Source organism: Saimiri boliviensis, chromosome 13, assembly GCF_048565385.1.
Source record: "Saimiri boliviensis isolate mSaiBol1 chromosome 13, mSaiBol1.pri, whole genome shotgun sequence".
NCBI lineage: Eukaryota > Metazoa > Chordata > Mammalia > Primates > Cebidae > Saimiri > Saimiri boliviensis.
Window position 1 is genome coordinate 104,768,266 of NC_133461.1, and position 20,642 is coordinate 104,788,907.

The 20,642-nt window shown below is 39.0% G+C and overlaps 1 protein-coding gene across 9 annotated transcripts in view; it reads left to right on the forward strand.

Annotated features, from left to right (window-relative positions):
* Window positions 1-20,642, forward strand: part of MSRA (methionine sulfoxide reductase A) — a 379,414-nt gene that overhangs the window by 175,628 nt on the left and 183,144 nt on the right. For 7 of the 9 annotated variants that reach the window (XM_074384143.1, XM_010347800.3, XM_074384144.1 and 4 more), the window contains one exon: window positions 15,786-15,905. The exons of 1 other annotated variant lie outside the window; for it this stretch is intronic. In XM_074384143.1, the coding sequence (XP_074240244.1) occupies window positions 15,786-15,905 (120 nt within the window). Of the gene's footprint in view, window positions 1-778; window positions 5,445-15,785; window positions 15,906-20,642 lie in introns of those variants that run through there. One more of the 9 variants, XM_074384146.1, reaches the window with a different exon arrangement.

The window sequence follows — 20,642 nt, forward strand, 5'->3', positions numbered from 1 at the left end:
ATGCAACACTTCTGAATCTATGTCTGTAATCTAGGAATTTGGAAGAGGAAAGGGAAAGGTGAAATGGGAGCTATTTAACTCTACATCCCCCCTACCCCATATGGTCGTTGAATTTACACTTTTGGAGCCTCAGTGGATGGGTTGAGTTCTCCATAAACTGGCATTCTTATTTTTAGGAATCCCTCCATTGTGAACTACATTACATCAATAAATATGCTCTGTTGAAATTTTCAAAGAGTTACAGTTTAATTCAGCAGATGTTTCCCACCTGAGGAGCCTCACATGTGCAAGGTGCATGCTGTGTGACGTGACGGAATACAGTCTCCAGAGAGGTGGGCCCCATGTTCACTGCAGAGAAGGGGGTTAAGGGAAGCCAACAGTCCTTCCATAGGGTAGACTATGTGCATGCCTCAGTTAAGGAGGCTTGGACTTACTTTGGGGTTTCAAGTAGAGAGCTTTGTATCTGATTAGCATTCTGGAAAGACTTCAGGGAGAAGGTTCTGAAATGGTGCTGGGTGGATAGGCAGGGTTTCCTCAGGTGGAGACAGGGGTGTAGGAAGCGAGGTGTGCACATGGTCAGGAGGGAGGCCGTAGGACAGAGGTTCAGCTTGGCTGAGGGTGGGGTATGGACGTTAGAACTTCAACAACTGCCGCCATTTTGTTGGTTATAAAAGTAATGCATGTTCATTAAGGAAAATTTGGAAAATATATAAAAACATGTTTTTGATATTTTATTTTCTTTCAGATTATCAGTCAGTGTAAACATTTTTTAAAAACTCTTTTGACAGTTGGAATATGTACTTATAGAATTTGGATTATACTGAAGAGTAAAAAGAAGAAAATAAAAATCTCCTGTAATTTTAGTCAATAAGAATAACCACTATTAACATTGTACTTATTTTACACGAGTTCATTTTTCAGTGTATATACATTAAATCAAATATAAATAAATTCTTATGTACTTTTACGTTCTTCTTTCTTCCCCCTCCTTCTTCCTTTTCCTTTTTCTATTCCTCTTCCTCCTCCTCCACCTTCTCTTTTTCCATCTCATCATGTCTCTGTTCATTTCTCATCTCTCGTCTCTCATCTCTCATCTCTCACTTCTCATCTCTCTTCTCTCTTCTGACAAGGTCTCACTCTGTTACTCAGGCTGGAGTGTAGTGGCACAATCATGGCCCACTGCAGCCTTCACTGGGCTCAAGCAAATCTCCCACTTTAGCCTCTTGAGTAGCTCGGACTATAGGTGTGTGCCACCACGCCTCGCTAATTTTAATTTTTTGAGAAACGGGGTCTCCCTGTGTTGCCCAGGCTGATCTTGAATTCCTGGACTCAAGTGGTCCTCCCACTCAGCCTCCCAAAGTACTGGGATTTACAGATGTGCTTCATTGTACCTGGACCTGCTTTTTTTCTTCTTAATGTTGTATTTAGAACACTTTTCCTTGCCACTAAATAATGTTAGAACAATGGATGTATAAAGCACTGCGGGTGGAGCATCATTTATTAAATGTATTCTCTAATATGAAATATCTAGGTTTGACATTTTTTATCTTTATAAGTAATGCTGTTAGAAACTTCTGAAAATTAATATTTACCCATTAATATTTCATAAGAACTGTTTCTTCAAAGTGGAAAACATAGGGTCAAAAGCTATTATTACCTTTAAGATTCTTGCATTTTACCTATTTGTGTGTGTGGTGTTTTTCTTTTTGCTGCTGTTGTTGTTTCAACTGAGATAGAGTTTTGCTCTTGTTGCCCAGGCTGGAGTACAGTGACACGATTTCAGCTCACTGCAACCTCCACCTCCTGGGTTCAAGCAATTCTGCCTCAGCCTCCCAAGCAGCTGGAATTACAGGCATGTGCCACCACCCCTGGCTAATTTTTGTGTTTTTGTAGAGATGGGGTTTTGCCACACTGGTCAGGCTGGTCTCAAACTCCTGACCTCAGGTGATCCACCCACCTCAGCCTCTGAAGGTGCTGGGAATACAGGTGTGAGCCACCATGCCTAGCCTTATCTGTGGTTGTAAAGGAGGAAAATGACAGGTTTGAAAGTGTGTGAGATGGAGACTGACTGGAAAGGATGAGAAAGACTGTAGTGAGGGAGCTGAGGCGGGTGGACCTGGAGGAGGCTACTGTCACTCTCCAGCTGGGAAAGAAAAGGACAGAGAATTTGAGAGGCTGGAAAGTATTTCGTTTGAGACGAAGAAGAGGGAAGCACAGAGGGGAATCCCGGCTTTTCTATGAAGGATCTAGGAAAACGGTGATGCAGTGAAGTCAGAGACAGAAGATACTGGCTTGGTAGTCACCTTGGTGTTAGCTATATTGAATTTCAGGTATCAGGGAGCCTTCCAGATGGAGATCCCCAGCAAGAGTTGGAAATGCCTGCCTTTCTTAAGCTTTCTCAGGTGGTTGGTTAGGTGTTTGACATCTTGATATGAGTCATTTTCAGAAGAATGATATGTGGTTTGAACTACGTAGAAAAAGACTGCTTTCAAAATGTGAAAAGGGCTGGGTGCGGTGTTTCATACCTGTAATCCCAGCACATTGGGAGGCCGAGGCATGCGGATTGCTTGATTTCAGGAGTTTGAGACCATCCTGGCTAATATGGTGAAACCTCCTCTCTACTAAAAATACAAAATTATCCCAGGCCTGATGGCAGGCACCTGTAATCCCACCTACTTGGGAGGCTGAGGTAGGAGAATTGCTTGAACCTGGGAGGCAGAGGTTGCAGTGATCCAAGATTGTACCAGTGCACTCCAGGCTGGGTGACAGAGCAAGACTCTGTCTCAAAATAATAATAATAATAATAAAAGTGTAAAAAGGAAAGTGTAAAGTGTGTAATTTACAGCAAGCTAAAACAGGCAAGACTAATTTGTTACCTTGAACTGTCAGCAACTGTGAAGGGTCTGGGGAAGGTGCACAACCTCAGGGCAGAATGGCTGTGCCACTGCTACTATCCAGCCTAACTTTCTAGGATCTGTCCTGGAGATTTTTGTGTATGTGGCTGTGTTCTGAGTAAAGTCTAAAAGCGGGGGAAAGAGCTGGAAGAGAGGGAGCATTTGGGTAAGACGCTGAAGGAACATGCGGCGACTGCACATGTTCTAATGGGAGCCCAGCCTCCCTGTTGGTTTCTACTCTGACAAGACAGACTGCTCTTTCTACCCTATCTGTTGTTGGAGGGTTTGTTATTCAGTGGTACCCCTTAGTAGGCAGAGGTGGAGAATGGGGTATTCTAGTTAACAGGGAGTAGGATGTGAGAATGGGGCGTACTAGTTAGTAGAACTTGCCTTAGCCAATTTGTGTAGTGAACCCATAGGACACGTCAGATCTGGAAGACTGCCTTTCAAGAGTGCCCAACCTGTAGTGGTCGACCTGTCAGTTATTTGTAGAAAATCACATTTTAACAGTCACAATTACAGATCTTTACTAGTCGGGTCAAAATTTGCAGTGTCAATGTGTTTTGGAAAAGGGCTTTATGAAAATTTGAACTTTCTTTAAAGTTCTTTCTGAAGATTTCATATGAGATCACAAATCTTAAGGGAAACTAAAATAATTTCCACAGTAAAAAGTCTCATAGACACAGATATTCATGAGTAAATGACAGATTAAAATTGTGAGTAAAAATGCAGGAATATTAAGGTAATTCTAAATAAAAACAATCCAGTAGGACTTTTGGAAAATTCTTATCAAGTAAGGATTTTGTAATGATTGTGTCAAAAAATGTAAATCTGATACAGTGATAACAACTGTAATTTTGATATGTTCTTTAAGTCTCTTAGGTGCTTGAATCATGATGTAAGTTTGAATATTTTTTTTTTCCTTAATTTAAAACTTTATTTCTACAGAATGTAGATGTCCTTCAGAAGTTCCTAGGGGAGGTGATGGTGATAGTGACAGATAAATTCATTGCATTTTTGACTTCCAAAGGCTAGTTTTCAGACCATGCTAATCAGTATCATCTTAGGATAAAATATTTGGTAAGGAACAATTTAGATATATTCTATAAAAGATACCTTTTATGCTCCAGGCCAGGTTCTCTAGGGTTTACCTATTTCTTGCTGTAGCCACTGCTGCGGCAGCGAACCCTGTGAACTCTAATCACCTAATCAGCTTCGTGTCGGTACAACTTGAAAGTGCTTCTCACCTCTTCTGCCCAAGGTGACACATTGATGTGTGTATACCTGTGGAAATGACCTTATGAACTCAAATTCTAAGAATATGAATCATGCAAAGAAGGGAGGCAACAATGTGAAGAAATGAAATATAAATTCACTCATGAAGTTAATTTTTTAAAACTGAAAAGCATTTTAAAATGTGTGTTTAGGATATTCAAAGAGGTTGATGAAGAAATAACAAGAAAGTATGACAAAAAATAGGCAAAATAAAACAAAAGAACTAAGTATAAAACTTGGAATAAAAAAAAGCTATTGAAATAATTCCATACATGGAACTCTTGGATTGAACCCAGTTGATGAGGGACTTAGTTGATAGTTCTAGTGAATAGTTCTGATGCAACCAGAGCAGGGAAAAAAAGAATGTATCTATCAATTAATCAGCAGTTATATGACACAAAGGATAAGTCAAGATGTCCCAACTGACATGTAAAAGAAGCTCCAGAGAAATAGAATGGCAAGAATAGTGGAGAAGCAATATTTGAGAATATAATAGCTGAAGACTTTTTAGAAAAGAATATGTGAATTATATCAAAAATACATTTTAAGTCCCAAGCAAGATAAATAAAAATTAATGATATCTAGATTTATAATAATTAAACCCCAGAATATTAAGAATAGTGAAAAAATATTAACAACTACAGAAAGAAAAGACATTGCCTACAGAGAAATTACTATCAGACTGACAGCAGACTATGGGTGCCAATGATCATGAGAAGACAATGGAGTTACATCTTCAAAGTATTGATGAAATTTATACCCAGCTAAACTTTCATTCAATAGTATAGACCAGAAGGAATATTTCAATATAAAAAGACTTAAGAGATTTATAACTCATAGACAGTTATCATAAAACCTTTTAAAAGATAGACTTGAGTAAGATGAAGAATTAATATAAAGGAAAGACATGAAGTATAAGAAACAGTAATGAGTTAAAAAATGATTAAAATGTTGATTACTGAAGCAATTGTAAAAAAAAACATTTGTTTGTGTTAGAAGAAAATAAAAAAGACAAATCTTTATACTGTGGTAATGAGATAGAGCTTGTTCAATGTTGAGAGGTCTTGATTTTGGGAGAAGGTTAGAAAAACTAACTTCAGACTTGGTTAGGAAAACATGATAGTGAAGTGGGTGTGTAACAGTTATAAGGGTGAACACTAGAAGAACAAATTTTTTTTTTTCTTTTTGCCTCCAAATTGGCCAAGGGTCAAAAGCAGTCAGAAAGGACTAACAGAAGATAGAAAACAAGGGGAAAGAAATAAAAGAAGGAGGATGGTAAGTAGAAAACACAAAATGAGGTTATGGAAAGAAGTTTAAATAGAGTAAATATATTAAAATGACTAATTAAAGTAAGAGATTATCAAATCGGCTATAAACTAAAATCCTGTTGTATGATGCTTATATATATAAAAAAATGGGCCTAAAATAAAGATACATGGAAAAGTTAAAAATGAAGACTGGAAAAAGATATGCATGGTAAATATATACAAAAAAGGTAATGTGGGGATCTTAATATTAGAAAAAATTTAAGAACAAAAGGCTTTAATAGCATTAAAAAATAATAAACAGTAAGAGGAATAATACCAAGAAGATAAACAATAATAGACTCATATATGCTAATAGCATAGCCTAAACTGTTTAAAAGAACAGTTTACAAGAGCTTCTGAAAGAACCACTACACATAGAAAGGAACAGCCAGTATCATCCTTTCCAAAAATATACCAAAAAGTAAACAGCATCAACATAATGAAGAATTTACATCAACTAATGGGCAAAACAGCCAGCTAGCATCAAATGGCAGTATTAAACTCACATATATTATTATTAATTCTAAATTTAAATCGACTACATTCCCCAATCAAAAGACACAGCCAAAACCCATCGGTATGCTGCATCCAGACCCATCTCACATGCAAGGATACACAAAGACTCAAAACAAAGGGATGGAGAAAGATTTACCAACCAAATGGACAGCAAAAATAAATAAATAAATAAATAAATAAAAAGCAGGAGTTGCAATTCTTGCCTCTGATAAAATAGACTATAAAGCAGCAAAGATCAAAAGAGGCAAAGAAGGACATTACATAATGATAAAAGGATCAATGCAACAAGAAGAGCTAATGATCCTAAATATATACGCACCCAATACAGGAACACCCAGATACATAAGACTTATAAAGAGACTTAGACTCCCACACAATAATAGTGGGAGAATTCAGCATCAATATTAGACAGATCAATGAGACAGAAAATTAACAAGGATATCCAGGACTTGAACCCAGATCCGGAACAAGTAAACTTAATAAACGTTTATAGGACTCTCCACTTTAAATACACAAAATATACACTCTTATCAGTACCACATCACACCTACCTACAGGTTTAAATGAAATATTGGTTGGCTGCTTGTTTGTTATTTTCTTCCCTCATTTTTTCATGTCTCCATTATTAAGCACAATCATTGGCATACCCAATTCAGACTGCATTCTAGCCCGGGCAATAAAACAACACTCCTGTTCTCTCTCCCTCTTCCTCTTTCTTCCTCTCCTTCATTTATTTTTATTATTATACTTTTTTTTCTTCTTAAAGAAAAGAAAGAAGTTCTCAAAGACATCTGACCTGTTTGCTTCAAATTCCTCCCCCACCAAACCCTTGGTGTAAAATCCAGAAAAAAAGAGAACAGTTCTAAAAGAGACAGAACTAAAAGAGAAATTGGAAAATTCACAATCATAGGAGGAAATTTTAATTAAATCTCTAAGAATCAGATGGCTCAATTTGCCAAAAAATTAAGCAGATATAGATGATGTCAATAACAAATTGATAAGCTTGTATATAAAGGTCTGTAAAATCCTGTACTTAAGAAAGAGAGAGAAATTTTATACTTTTCAAGTACACATGAAATATTTACGAAAATTCACCAGGTTGTAGGTGGCAAAATGAACAAATTTCAAAATAATTCAGACCACATTCTCTAAAACAGTGAAATAAAATTGGAAATAAAATTGACAAGGTAGTATAACAGGCCGTTTGTTTGAAAACAGAAGTGCATACTTTTAAGTAATTTATGGGTTAAGAAGGAAATGAAATGGAAATTACATTAGACGAGAATGGCAATGAAAGTACTACATATCTATACCTGAGATGTATCTAGAGCAAACCTTAGAGCTTAATGTGTAGCCTTAAATACATGTATTAGAAAAGAACACTTGAAAATAAATAAGCTAATAATTCATATCAAGAAGGTAGGAAACGAACAGACTACAAAGTAAACTGCAAAACAGGGTAACAGTAAGAACAGAAATAGAAAATGAAAAGATGATAAAGAGGATCAGTGAAACCCTAGGTTTGTTCTGCAATGAAAACTTCTCAAAACAGAAAGAGAAATAAAAATATGAATAAATGACAGTGATTCAAAGCATGCCCTAATTCCTGTCTTCCTTCTCTCCGAAGTCTAGGGACTTCAGGAAATTTTATTGTAACTTTGAGGAACAAATAATTTTTTTTCTAATGCAGTGTTACATCTGGGAGAAAATAAAGAAGAAAGGCTCGTCAGTCCATTTTCTGAGGCCAGTATAACCTTGATACCAATTCTGGACAAGGACAGTACAAGAAAATAAAACTATAAATCTTCTTTATGAACATAAATGACAAAACCTGAAATAAAATAGCACAGGTAGTTCAGTGTTAAAATGCATTATGAGTTAGTAAGACTTACTGAAAGATGGTTTAGAAAAGTCTATTGATATGATACACTACCTTAAGAGATTAAAGGAGGGAGACCATATGATCATCTCAAAAGAAAGCGTGCATTGTTAATATTCAAAACTCACGCGTGATAAAAAGCTTTTCAAACTAAAAATGGAAGAAAACTTTCTCGACCTGATAAAAGGATACCTTCCAAAAACCCACAGTCATTCTCATACTTATTGGATCCTTCTCAGTAATATTAAGATGAGACAGGGATCCCCAGTATTGTCATTATTCAGCATTGTATGGAAGGTCCTAGGCCAATGCAATACAATGTGATAAAGGCAGGAGAATAAGAATTGGAGAGGGAGATATAAAATCATTTGTACAAAATATAACTTTCTTATAGGAAATCAATGGGAAGCTGGAGTCAAACCATTGGAACTAATAAGAGAATTCTTTACACTTGCTGGCTGTATGGAAGGCATAATAAAATCAGGGTGTTTTTATATACCAGCACTAAGCAATAAAAAACATATAGTAGAAGAAACAGTATCTATAACAGCACCACACGTCATGAGTACATAGAACTATGTGTAATACAAACATTTAAGATCTTTTTTTTTTTTCCTGTGGAGTCTCATTCTGTCACTCAGGCTGGAGTGCAGTGGTACAATCTTGGCTCACTGCAACCTCTGTGTCCTGAGTACAAGGGATTCTCCTGCCTCAGCCTCCTGAGTAGCGGAGACTACAGGTGCATGCCACCACACCTAGCTAATTTTTGTATTTTTAGTAGAGATGGGGTTTCACTATGTTGGCTAGGCTGGTCTTAAACTCCTGACCTCAGGCGAGAGATCAGGATGCTAAGATTACAGGCGTAAGGCACCACTCCTAGCCAAATGTTTAAGATCTCTGTGGAGAAAATTATAACATGGCATTGAAGGACATCCAAGAAGACTTGAATAAATGGAGAGCTCCGTTATTGTTTTTGTAGTAGTAAAATGCTATGCACATTTACGCCTTGCATAAGCCCTTATTCTACCACATGTTAACTAACCCTCTAGCTGAAAATGCAAACACTGACTGGGGGATTTTATTTATAAGGGCCCTAGAATAAAATACTAGTTATTCATATTAGCATCACCTGTTACTTAATATTCTGAACTAGTTAGTGCAGCTTTTCATTGAGTTGTGGTTGGTCCCACAACTAGGTTGAGTTTTTCTCCTCTGCTAAGAGAAAACAATACCGAAGTTCTCTTCCTTGTGGCATTTGTATTATAAAAACCTGGTGTGGGGTGGAGCACGGGATTCTTGTCCACTGAACCTCTGCTAGTTAAGATGGTGTTGGGTTAGGTTACATCTGCTTACTGTCCTGGGAAAATCACTTTTCTAGAGATGGCCTTCCAAGTGGTTTTAAGATTTATTTTTCTATTGAAGTGTTTAGGTCAATTATGTATGTTGACTAAATTTACAAATAAACTTGTTTGTCCAAAAAAAATTACTAATATAACAAAATATTTTCAAATTCATCTGTAAGTTCAGTGTAATTCTAATTAAAAATTTTAAAGGATATTTTATGGTATTTGCCAAGCTGATACTAAAGCTGAATAGTAATAGGCCAAGAATAGCAAAGAAAATTTGGAAGAAGTACAAGGTAAGAAGACTTACTCTACTAGGTATTTTCACTCATCACCAGCCTGATTACAACCCCGTGATTATAATCTTTTCCTAGAAATCTGCTCCATCTACACTGTTCTCCACTTAAGCCAGTAATCTTTGAGGTAACCATAACTCTCTCTCAAACCCTGCATCAAATCTGTCAGGAAATCCTTTTGGCTCTGTCTTCAAAATACATCTAGAATCTAATCATGACCCAGGACTTCCTCTGCTATCACTTGGTCTAAACCATCATTATCTCTTACCTGGAATTCAGCCATAGTTTCTTAACCATTCATTGCATCTGTGCTTGGTTCACTCTAGTCTCTTCTCAACCGAGGACAGCCAGAGTGATCTTGTAAAGTGTAAGTTTTGTCATGTCCTCTCCTGCTCAAAACTCCACTGTGGCTACCCATTTTATTCAGAGTAAAATCCAAAGTCCCTAATGATCCCACAAGGCCCTACACGATCTGATCCCTGTCCTGCTCCTTCCTTCTTGTTTACTCCACTCAAGCCGTGTTGGCTTCCTTCCTGCCCCTTACAAATGGCAGGAACATTCTTGTTGCCTCTGTAGGACTGCTCTCTGCCCCTTGCCTGGGATATCCAAATGGTGACTGACTGCCTCACTGCCTTCATGGCTTTGTTTGCAGTTACTTTCCCTTTGAGGCTCACCCTATTTAAAATTGTGCCCTCCCAGCCCTCCTGATTTCTCTGACCTGCTCTGCTTTTCTATTTTTTATAGCTCTTTTTACCTTCAAACTATGTCATCTACCTATTATTTTTAATCTTTTTCCCACTAGAGTATACACACTAAACAGGGTAGGATCATGTTTGCTTTGTTCACTCATTTATCCCACGTGCTTAGAGCACTCCCTGGCATATCGTAGACACTGAATAAATGTTTGTTGAATAAATGATGAAAAACAGTGTAGTATTGGTGCAGGAATAGACAAATGGAACATAACAGAAAAACCAGAAATGGGATTACTTACAATGATGTCATATAAAGGTAACATTAGAGATAAGTGGGAGAAATAATGGATCGCTTCATAACAATTTATTTTGGATACTTGGTTATCAATCTAGAAAATAAATTGATTCTCCACCTCACACTCTACACAAAAATTATTTCCATATGTATTTATAACCTAAAATTAAGAGTAAAACTTTAAAGCTTCTGAAAATATAGAGTATTATCTTTATAATCTTTATATATGGATAGACTTCTTATACAAGATACAAAAAACACAAATGATAAAGGAAAAGATAGAGATATTTAACCACATTAAAATTTAAAGCATCTGTATGACAGTAGACATCCTAAGTGAAGTCAAAAGCAAATCAGATAGGAGATAATATCTATAAACACATACATTTCCAAAAATAGTATCCAAAACATAAAAATTGCAACAAATCAAGAAAAATATAAGAACCCAACAGAATAATGGACAAAGGCACTTTACAAACGAGAGAACATGAGTGTCCCATATACCATATGAAGAGATGCTCGACCTCACTGGCGTTTAACTACATATATAACAAATCACAAGGAAATAACATTTTAAGCCCATCCCATTGGCAAATATTTATATACCTTCTAAAACCAAATGCTTGCAAGGCTGTGGCTTGACAGAGATCCTCCTCCACTGCTTATGGGACGATCGCACCTGGCAAACTCTTTTTGCCTCCTTGTCCCTGTAGCAAGGAGCCCAGAGTGCCCAAGCAATAACTGTATCATATAACTCAATGGACTCTTGCTGTATTCCCTGATGAAAGTGTACTGTTTTGGGAACCAGGACCTCTAACTCTACAGAGCCAAGAGTTGTGGGGATAGGAACTGCAAAGTGTCCTGATGGGTCCCTGAGACGGTAAATGAAGGCAATCCTGTTTCTCTCCTTTGCTTTCCAAACACACGTATTCTTCATTTGGGGAATGCAGTGTGTCCCTACCTTTGGAGTCTTTGATTTGGTGTCCTGGAGTCCAGCACCCACCTGTACAGAGTTCTCTGTGAACAGGTGCTGTGGCTGTGCCTTGGGGCCATTCCAATGCTTTGTCGGGATGGCAGTTCCTGGTGATATGCAATATAATAAAAGAGGTGGAAACTGGCTGTGGGCTTGCTGCTGCATCTTCCTTGCAGCAACGTGAGTCGCTTGGTCTGATGGATGTGATTTATGGGACAGAAGCTGGCCAAGACCCTGAAGGCAGGAAAGTCAAACCCATGCTGGGAATACATGTGCGTGAGTATAAGAACGTATCACTGGCCCCTTCATCATGGAAGGAGTCCAGTGTAATCCTTTGCCACCTTGTGGTAGGTTGGTCCTCTCAAGGAATGGTGCTGCATAAGGCATTTGGTGACAGTCTCTGTTGCTGGCCATTTGGACAATTGGTGGTGGAAGTAGCTAGGTGGGCCTTGAGGAGTGGGCATTCATGCTGTTGGGCCATGTGTAACCTGTCTGTCATTGTGGCCACTTCGTTTCTGCATCCATCACGCAGGTACTAGGGTGGCCAGTGAGGAGGCTGGCTGGCATCCCCTGGCCAGGCCCCTTTTCATGCTTTGTGAATGAGTGCCTCTTTCATGGTAGGTGCCCTCTAGCTGGCATTAACGTGCGGTGCAAAGGTCTCCATGCTGCATACTCACTCCTACATGTCCACGTCTGTCCCTCTACCCCAGATTTCCTAATTCCCGATCTTCCAGTTTTTGTGTTTCTGGCCTCTGGCTAGGTAGCCAAGCCACCTGCTGCTGACCTTGAGTCCACAGCTGTCCTGAGCTTGGGCTCTTCCTTCCTTTTTGAAGGAAACAGTTGGGAGGATTTTCTCTTACTCCTGTCTTTCCTGGCACTCTTAAGTGAGGCTGCAATGTGGCTGCTATGCCTTTCCAGTGTGCACCAATATAATGAGCCAACAATTCAACCCCTACTCTTCTGCCAGATCAGCTTTTCTGCTGGCCCCCAGCTGGTTGTACTGGACCACCACACAGCTATAGATGTGAAGTGAGGAGGGAGTTGGTACAGCCAGCGGGTGCTAGGGGAGTCTGGCTCCCTATTCATGCAGCTTGCTTGTGCCCTCTGGTCCTGCTTATGTGTGATTTTGGATGTACAACTACCTTTATTATGATAGACTGTGGCTGCAGCCTCTTGACCTTATAATCTGGTGGGTCTGACGGAACTTATCTTTTGATGTGAAATTTCGGCCTCATAACCCCTGGTGTTCCGTGGCTGTGCACTCTGCAGTGAGCTTCACTAGCACCCATGTCATGGTCTTGAAGTGCCTTTTCCCATTAAACTAGGCTTCTTGGTGAAATGGTTCATTCTGGGACTGGGTTAGGAAATGTACAAAGTGGGCCTGGGACATTGTGTCAAACCAGAGAGAAAGCAAACTACAAGACCACTGAGGACACATAGCCAATTTGAGGAGGGTCTCACTGGCCAAAGATGAGACCACTGGAGCTTACACAAGAGCAGTTATTGAAACAATCAAATATGTTTAAATGAGTAAGTTTGTAATGATGTTTACAAAACTCTTCAGTTATCCTCTAGGAATACAGTAGAAAATAAATAAAAATCAAACAAACAAAAAAACCTCTTTGGTTAGCCTGGAACGTGGCAAGTACATCCTCTTGAAGACACTATATAAATGGATTAATCAAGCATTTATCTTCTCTGTCCTTTATGAATTGTACCACTGAGTAACAAAGTAGTAGCTGAGGGGACGCTTTTCATTATAAGGTATGAAAACAAAGCAATAGAATTAGAAGATGACTATTTTGCGGCTCTCCAGGAATTAACACATCTAGGCATTGAGCATCCATGGTTGCTAACTAGACGTAAAAGAGACAACTAGGCATTCTGTGCTTTCTAATGAAAGACCATCCCTAGCCCCACCTCTAATATTGCCATAGGATCAAGTCTGAGTCTGATGAAGCCTCTAGATCCAACTGTTGTCTTGCAGAAAGTTGTCCTCTGAGGATGGAGGCGTGAATTGAATTGTGCCTTGAGAACGCAGTCCTCAGAATCCACATTGTGGGAAGCTGAACAGGTCAACTAGACCGTGATCTTCAAGGGATAGGGTCAAAGGAAAAGAATAGAGACAATGTGTTGATTAAACGAACTTAAAGATGGCTGGGTACGGTGGTTCAAGCCTGTAATCCCAGCATTTGGGAGGCTGAGGTGAGCAGATCACCTGAGGTCAGGAATTTGAGATGAGCCTGACTAATATGGCAAAACTCCGTTTCTACTAAAAACATAAAAATTAGCTGGGCATGTTGGCACACACTTGTAATCCTAACTACTAGGGAGGCTGAGGCAGGAGAATTGCTTGAACCTAGGAGGTGGAGGTTGCAGTGAGCCGACATTGTGCCATTCAACTCCAGCCTGGGTGACAGAGGGAGACAAAGCAAAATGAAACAAAAACAGAAACAAAAACAAAAAAACACCAAAACTTAAAGACATATCAAATTTTTTTAAAGAATGAACAAGACTGTAATGTCAGGGGTGAACCCTTAGAGGATAAAAGTGTAAGAAACATAGAAAATGATTGCTGTGAAAGTCAGATAATGGTTCCTTTTTGGGCTATAGGGTGTCTGTTGTGGTTGGAGTGTGGCACATGGAGGTATATCTAGGGTGGATGGCAAACTTCTAATTCTTGACCCGGGTGGTGGTTTGTCTAATAAGAGTGCCTTGAAGTATACGTTTGTTTTGTATGTTTTTTTTGGTATCGGTTTTATTTTATAACAAAAGGCTAAAAAAGTATTTTTAAGAAAATCATGCATAGTATATTTTATTTGCTGATATGCTGATTACCAGATTATTAAAATAGAGTAATTTTGCTATAAATAAGCCTGTTTTCTTTGTTTAAACACACACACGCATTTTCACACTTGCACCTTCAAAGCCACTTAGTAGAATGTTTAGGTTGAACCTGCAGCCACTAGACGAAGTGTTGCTTTGTGGAGTTTTATCCTCCTAACAACCTGTGTCCTAAGTCGCGTTCCTCTCCAGAAATGTGAACATCGATTGTATTCCAGTCCCTGAAACATTGTTCCAGCCACACATAGCACCTCAGGCCCCTGCCCAGCTGCATCCTGGTCATTCATCCTCCTTCTCATGGGGTCCTTTCTTGTTCCTTGTTAACAAATTGCTTTTTGTGTTTTGTTGCTTTGAATGTTTAGAGTAGAATATTAAAGAGTGTCGAGAATTTCAGTAAACTTCTAATTTATCTTTCACCTCTGCCACCAAATCTAGTAAATTGAGTAAGTGTAGGAGTGAGAGGTGTATAGTGTATATTAATTTACAGCTGTTGTTTCACCCAGGATCTCAGTTATATGTAACTTCATAAAGCCATATAAAATTTGAGTGAGGCAGTAATCTTTTTTACACCTAGAAATGGGCACAGAATACCAGTTGTACTGGACAGTTTAGAAACTTATGGTAGAAAATGAAGGTTTTTACTTGGAGCCCAAGGAAGTGCAAGGCAACATTGTCAATGTGTTTGAGTATGTGTGTTCCTGGGAGATGGTTTGTGATTTTCATCAGATGTTCGAAGATATCCTGTGACTACTGGTATAGACACATGTTTGCTAGTCAAATGGAATGTTGCTTTTACGAGTTTATTTGTTTGTTGTTGTCATTCTTTCCCTGCCTCCCCTCTACACCTTTCTCTTACATTCATTATGTTCAGAAACTAAACTCAGAAAAACATACTTTTGGGTAAGCAGTGATTTACCACATGCAAGTTTATAGTGATTAAAAAAGTTTTTTTAAACTCAACATATATGTGACATTGTTAATTGGAAATGTGCATAAATTTATGTGATTTTGGAAGTTTTCCCATTAAAATGAGCAACCTCTTTCTATACTTCTTTGTTAAAATATTTTTTAAAAAAATACATGACCAGGGAGTGGATCACTCAGTAGATTTTTTATTGTTTCAAGTTATGAATTGAATGCGGAAATAGGAAAATAGTTACGCCTTTACCAAGTTATTTGGAAATGTGTAGATTTACTAACTCCATTATATTTGAGGCCTTCTAAGTTTTTGCACAGCTAAAGCAAAGAGATATGCTATGCAAATAACTGTAAATAAAATTATTTACTAATGTTAAGAACTCTCCTTCTTTAAAAGATAAAATCTTGGTCATTTTTGGTTATCAAATGACAGGAGCAACTCTTTTTTCCTCATCTAACAGCTATTGTATGTGCAATGACCACTTTGTTTTGAATAATCAGTATCTTTTCTTTCTTTCTTTCTTTCTTTCTTTCTTTTTTTTTTTTTAAGGAATGGGCTGTTTCTGGGGAGCTGAAAGGAAATTCTGGGCCTTGAAAGGAGTATATTCAACTCAAGTTGGTTTTGCAGGAGGGTACACTTCAAATCCTACTTATAAAGAAGTCTGCTCAGGTAGGAAGAATTTACTTTGTTGTATTACTAGGAGAAACAAGGGAGGGCTGGTTCTACTGTTGGTTGACGGGTGCCTTAAAATGGCAATATGTTTTTTCAAAAGTGTTTCTTCAGTCTTTATTGTTTTTGTTAATATACTTTTGGGCCTCTCACTTTATATGTTTAGAAGATGCTACTCTTCCTGTGAAATATATAATTTAGCTTTTGCTGTGGAATAAACACTCTAAAACATGGTGGCTTAAAACAGTTATTTTATTAGCTTGTGATTCCGATGACCGGCAGTTGAGGCTGGGCTCAGCTTCATGGTTCTTCTGCTAGCCACACTTGGATTTGCTCATGTGACTAAGGTCAACCTCTGGGTTGCCTGGGGGCTAGTTGCCCTTAGCTGCTTTACTCATAGGTCTGGCAATTAGCTCTGGTTGCTGGTTAGTGCTGTCAGCTGGGGTAATGGGGAAGATGGACTATGTGTATGTCTTCAGCACACTGGCCTCAGCTAATTCACATGGTGCTGGATGCAAAGAACCTAAAAGCAACAAGAAAGGACAAGCCCCATTCTCTGTGTTACATTCACTTTTATACCATTGGCCAAAACAAGTCATATGATCTGGGTTAGATTCAATATGAGATGGCTCCCCAAAGTCAATGATACAGGGAGGTATGAAGAATCAGGACCATTATTCTAACAATCTACCACATGAGATAAACATGTCATATACTAGTTGTATTTTCTGGAAGGAAAAACACTGAAAGCCCTGCTATAATGCAGGGATCAGCAAACTATGACCCATGGGCCAAATCCCACTTGCCACCTATCTATATAAATAAATTTTTGTTGAAATACAGCTGTGCTCATTATTATTATTATTATTATTGCATATTATCTATGAGTGTTTCCATGCCACCATGACAGAGTTGAGTGTTTGCAACCAATTGTATGGTCTTTAAAGCCTGAAATATTTACTATTGGGTGCTTTACAGGAAAAAAATTTGCTGACCTCTACTCTAGGCTAACAGGGTAGGTAGATGCCCTCATAGAAAATTCTATTTTTAATACCAAATTACCTGTCTGGATTTCTTTCTGACCTTCAAGGATTTCCTTTACTTTCCTGCCAGCTTAGATAGCATTTGAAATGTTTTTCTAAAAAAAATTATATTCACCATCTTAAGAGGTCTTAATAGGGAGGGAGTATCTGGATATAGTCCATCATGTTGATGGAACTGGGGTGTAAAAAATATGCAAACAGTTTTATCTTTTAAAAATAAAGGCTTAAATAGCTGTGGTTTGTGAAGGATGCTCTCAGCCCTCCAATGGCATGGTGAATGATGGAGGGGAAAAGTTGGAATGTGGGAGCTTGGTGAACAATGAGCATGTTGATGTGTTTGCTACAATATGAATTCTATTTTGAAATAAAATTTGGGCTGTACAACAATGAAAATATTATAAAAATGTGCATATTCTTGTTTTTCTTGCCCCTAGAGAAGAATTGAAATATTCTGATTGGTATGGAGAATGGTGTAATGAACAAATATTTTAATGGTAATCTATTTTTTTAACTCCTGTTTTGAAATTAAATGCTGTGCGGAGCTATAAATAGACTCAAATGAGTCCTGGAGATCACCCAGGTGTATCCTCTTAAGTCTTAGGAATGGAAATGAATAGATTCTTTCCTGTAATTCTAGGCATGACTTAATGGCCTAAGACAAAAAGGTTGCTAAAAAAATCCCCAAATATCTACTGCTTATACCGATTTTCCTCAACCAGTAAAATGTTAACAATCATTTAGAATATTGTGATTGCTTGTTTGCTTGAACCCTTTTCAGTTCAGCTCTTTGCCTTAATAACAACATGATAATTGCCATGTGTTAAACTCATGCTGTATGCAAGACACTCTAATAAGTACTTTTTCTGTCTTTGCTTTTCTTGAAGCAGTTCCATGAAGTATGTCAGTTTCTTTTACAGAGGGAGTGTCGAGGCTCAGAGAGAATAAATAACTTACCCAAGGTCATACCTAGCAGGAATCCCTACCTCCTTAACCCTCAGCTTGAAGTCTATGTCATTGACTATGGTGTAAGGCTCCCAGCCATCATTATATCCAGCCATTCTCCATTTATCCCTTTGTACTTCCTTCCACCAAGTCACAAATTCTCTTTCATATCTATCCCTCTGCTATATTTTTTATTATATTGGTGTGCTTTTAAATTATTAAGGAGAATGCCAAGGAAACCCTTTTGTCTTTCTCTTGTTTAGAAGGAAAAAGGGCCAAACCAGTTAATGCAAACAGCTGGTATGCTAGAGGCCTGTAGCTGTGGCGAAGTACAGAAACCATGGATGTTGGTAAAAAACTCGATTTGACATGAACACTACCTGCTAAGTTAACAGTAGCATTGGGAAGCATGGTTGCCATGGAAACTTGTTCCTGATTGGAAAGCGATAGTTATAGGGTCTTACCCAGACACAGAAGGCGAGATGATCTCTTTCCCTAGGCTTTTTTTTTTTTTTTTGTTCTGATCATAAAAGGGAAAAACAAAAAGGCAGAGAGGAGCTATGATGGAAAGGTCCCTCTGGCACAGAAGTGGTAGAGACTTCAGATCCCTGGGAATAACGGGGAAGGAGAACAAATAAGGTCCCTAGCTAGAGTAATTATGGTAACCAGCTAATTAAAGATTTTTGACCGAGGAGAGGGGTGGGGGAGACAGAAAGCAGGTTACACTGGCGGGCCTCCCCTCTGAAGCCTCGGGTGCTCAAAGCATTGCTGAACAAGTCAGCCCTGGAGGGGTCTGACTTGAAAGAAGAAGAAGAAGAAAAAAAAAAAAAACCCAAGACCCTGGTAAGATGCATAGTAATTGCTGAGGTTCAGTGTGGGAGAAATACTAGTCTGTACTCTAGTATTTGCATTAATTTCAAAATTGCTTTCTCTTGGGCTTGCAATTAAATTTGTAAAACTTTGATCACAGTCTGTGAATATTTTGTAAAGGTTTTTACTTTTATTTTGTCAAGAAAGGAAGCATTGGGACTTGGATTGTGTGCAAATTCCTTCTCTCACAAAGCATTTCGCTTGAGCCTAAGGTATCATGTGGTTTCTTGGGGCAGGTGCCATAAATATGGGAGGAGGGGTTATCAGCATCCACAGGGCCAGCTTTACCTTGGTGCTCTGTGCAGCCTTTCACGTGAGGATACACATCAGAGCTTCCACAAGCATTGTCTCGGCACACAGGTGGGTGAACAGAAGCCAAGGAACCATTGGCTCACATTTGTTATCCCTGCTGTGCCATCGGGTCTGCACAGCCTCAACAGGGGAGGAGTGAGCCAGAGAGTGAGGATGTGCTTGTAGAAGCAGTGTGTGTCCAGGGAGAGGGTGTAGATTCGTGTCTGAATGGTATTTCCCTGTGGAAACTGATAGGGCAGGGACTCTGAACCCCAAACTGCAGTTGTGACTAGGAGTGTAGAAAAGATAACATGGCTTCTCATAGCAGCTGAGAGAGGAGGTGTCCCCGGCATGGGCTCACTAATGGGGCTGTTCGTGGTGGGCAATCTCCATTGCTTGGTGCCACTTGCACCTCACATGTGTAGAGAATACCAGGAGACAGTCTCTTAAGTATTTGGAATAAAGTTACCCATTGGGAATGGCAGTATAAAATCAGCCTGTACTGAATCAGAGTCGAGATAAGACAGTCACTTCAAAGAGAGATTGGTATCCATGTCTGTAGGATTTCAGAGTAACATAATGGAATGCCCTGACTATGTAACAGGAACATAAGGCCTCAGTGGGAGTTTGGTGAGCCAGGACAGCCCAGGAGAGGGGAGGTCCTGGCCACCTTCTTGGATGTTCTGGGCAGACCCACAGAGCCTGACACCATGGCACTTTTAAGTTTTATCACTAACCTTGTGTTCTGATCCATACTCTGTAAAACTTTCTAATCTTCTGTCCTCCTGTGGGGATTATTTACAGAAAGAAAATGCAGTGAAATCAGGTTGGTCAGGCAGACAGTTCTAACTCTCACTTTGAATTCAATAAAATGCCAGTCTGAGATATGTATCTCAGGTTCATTAAGCATTGAACCAATAGTGCACAGGCTGAGAAACTTTGCTCTCCCAGATGTTTAAGGGCTGAATTTTTACCCCTCTGAAAGCCACTCACCACCAGCTTCTGCACCAGGCACCCAGCCTTGGCTGGGATGCAGGGTAGCGTCTCTCATGGCCAGCAGACCTCTGATGGGCCACTGTTCTGATTCATTTCTGATCTGTCTCTAAGAGATGTGCTGAGAAGTAATTCATGTCTTAGTGGCCATCTGTTCTGTACCTAAAATGATGTCCAAAGATTCACCCATCCATTTGTGTTTCAGACTCAGCATCTGGCTGGCACTAGAGAACCCAGAACCTGATCTGGAATAGCCATGAGGAGCCTCACTTAGAGGTCGGCTTTCTTGAACAAATTAAATATGCCACTTATTGGAAGGGTACCACATGCAAGGCATTGTACCAGGTCCTAGGGAAAGGTTGGTTGTGATGTGAAGAATGCTAGTTCCTGTCTTCCAGAATTTTCTCTGCAGTCAGATGAAAGCTTGATCTTTCACATTTGTTTTAAGGAGTTGGGCTGACATTGGTTTTCTCTTTACACATGCACACACACACACAATCCCTCAAACAGTTGTTATGCAAACCAGCTGATTAACTGGCCTGCTGTTGCTTTACTACATTGATTTTAGAAGTAATTGAGCTATTCAGATTCCTGAATA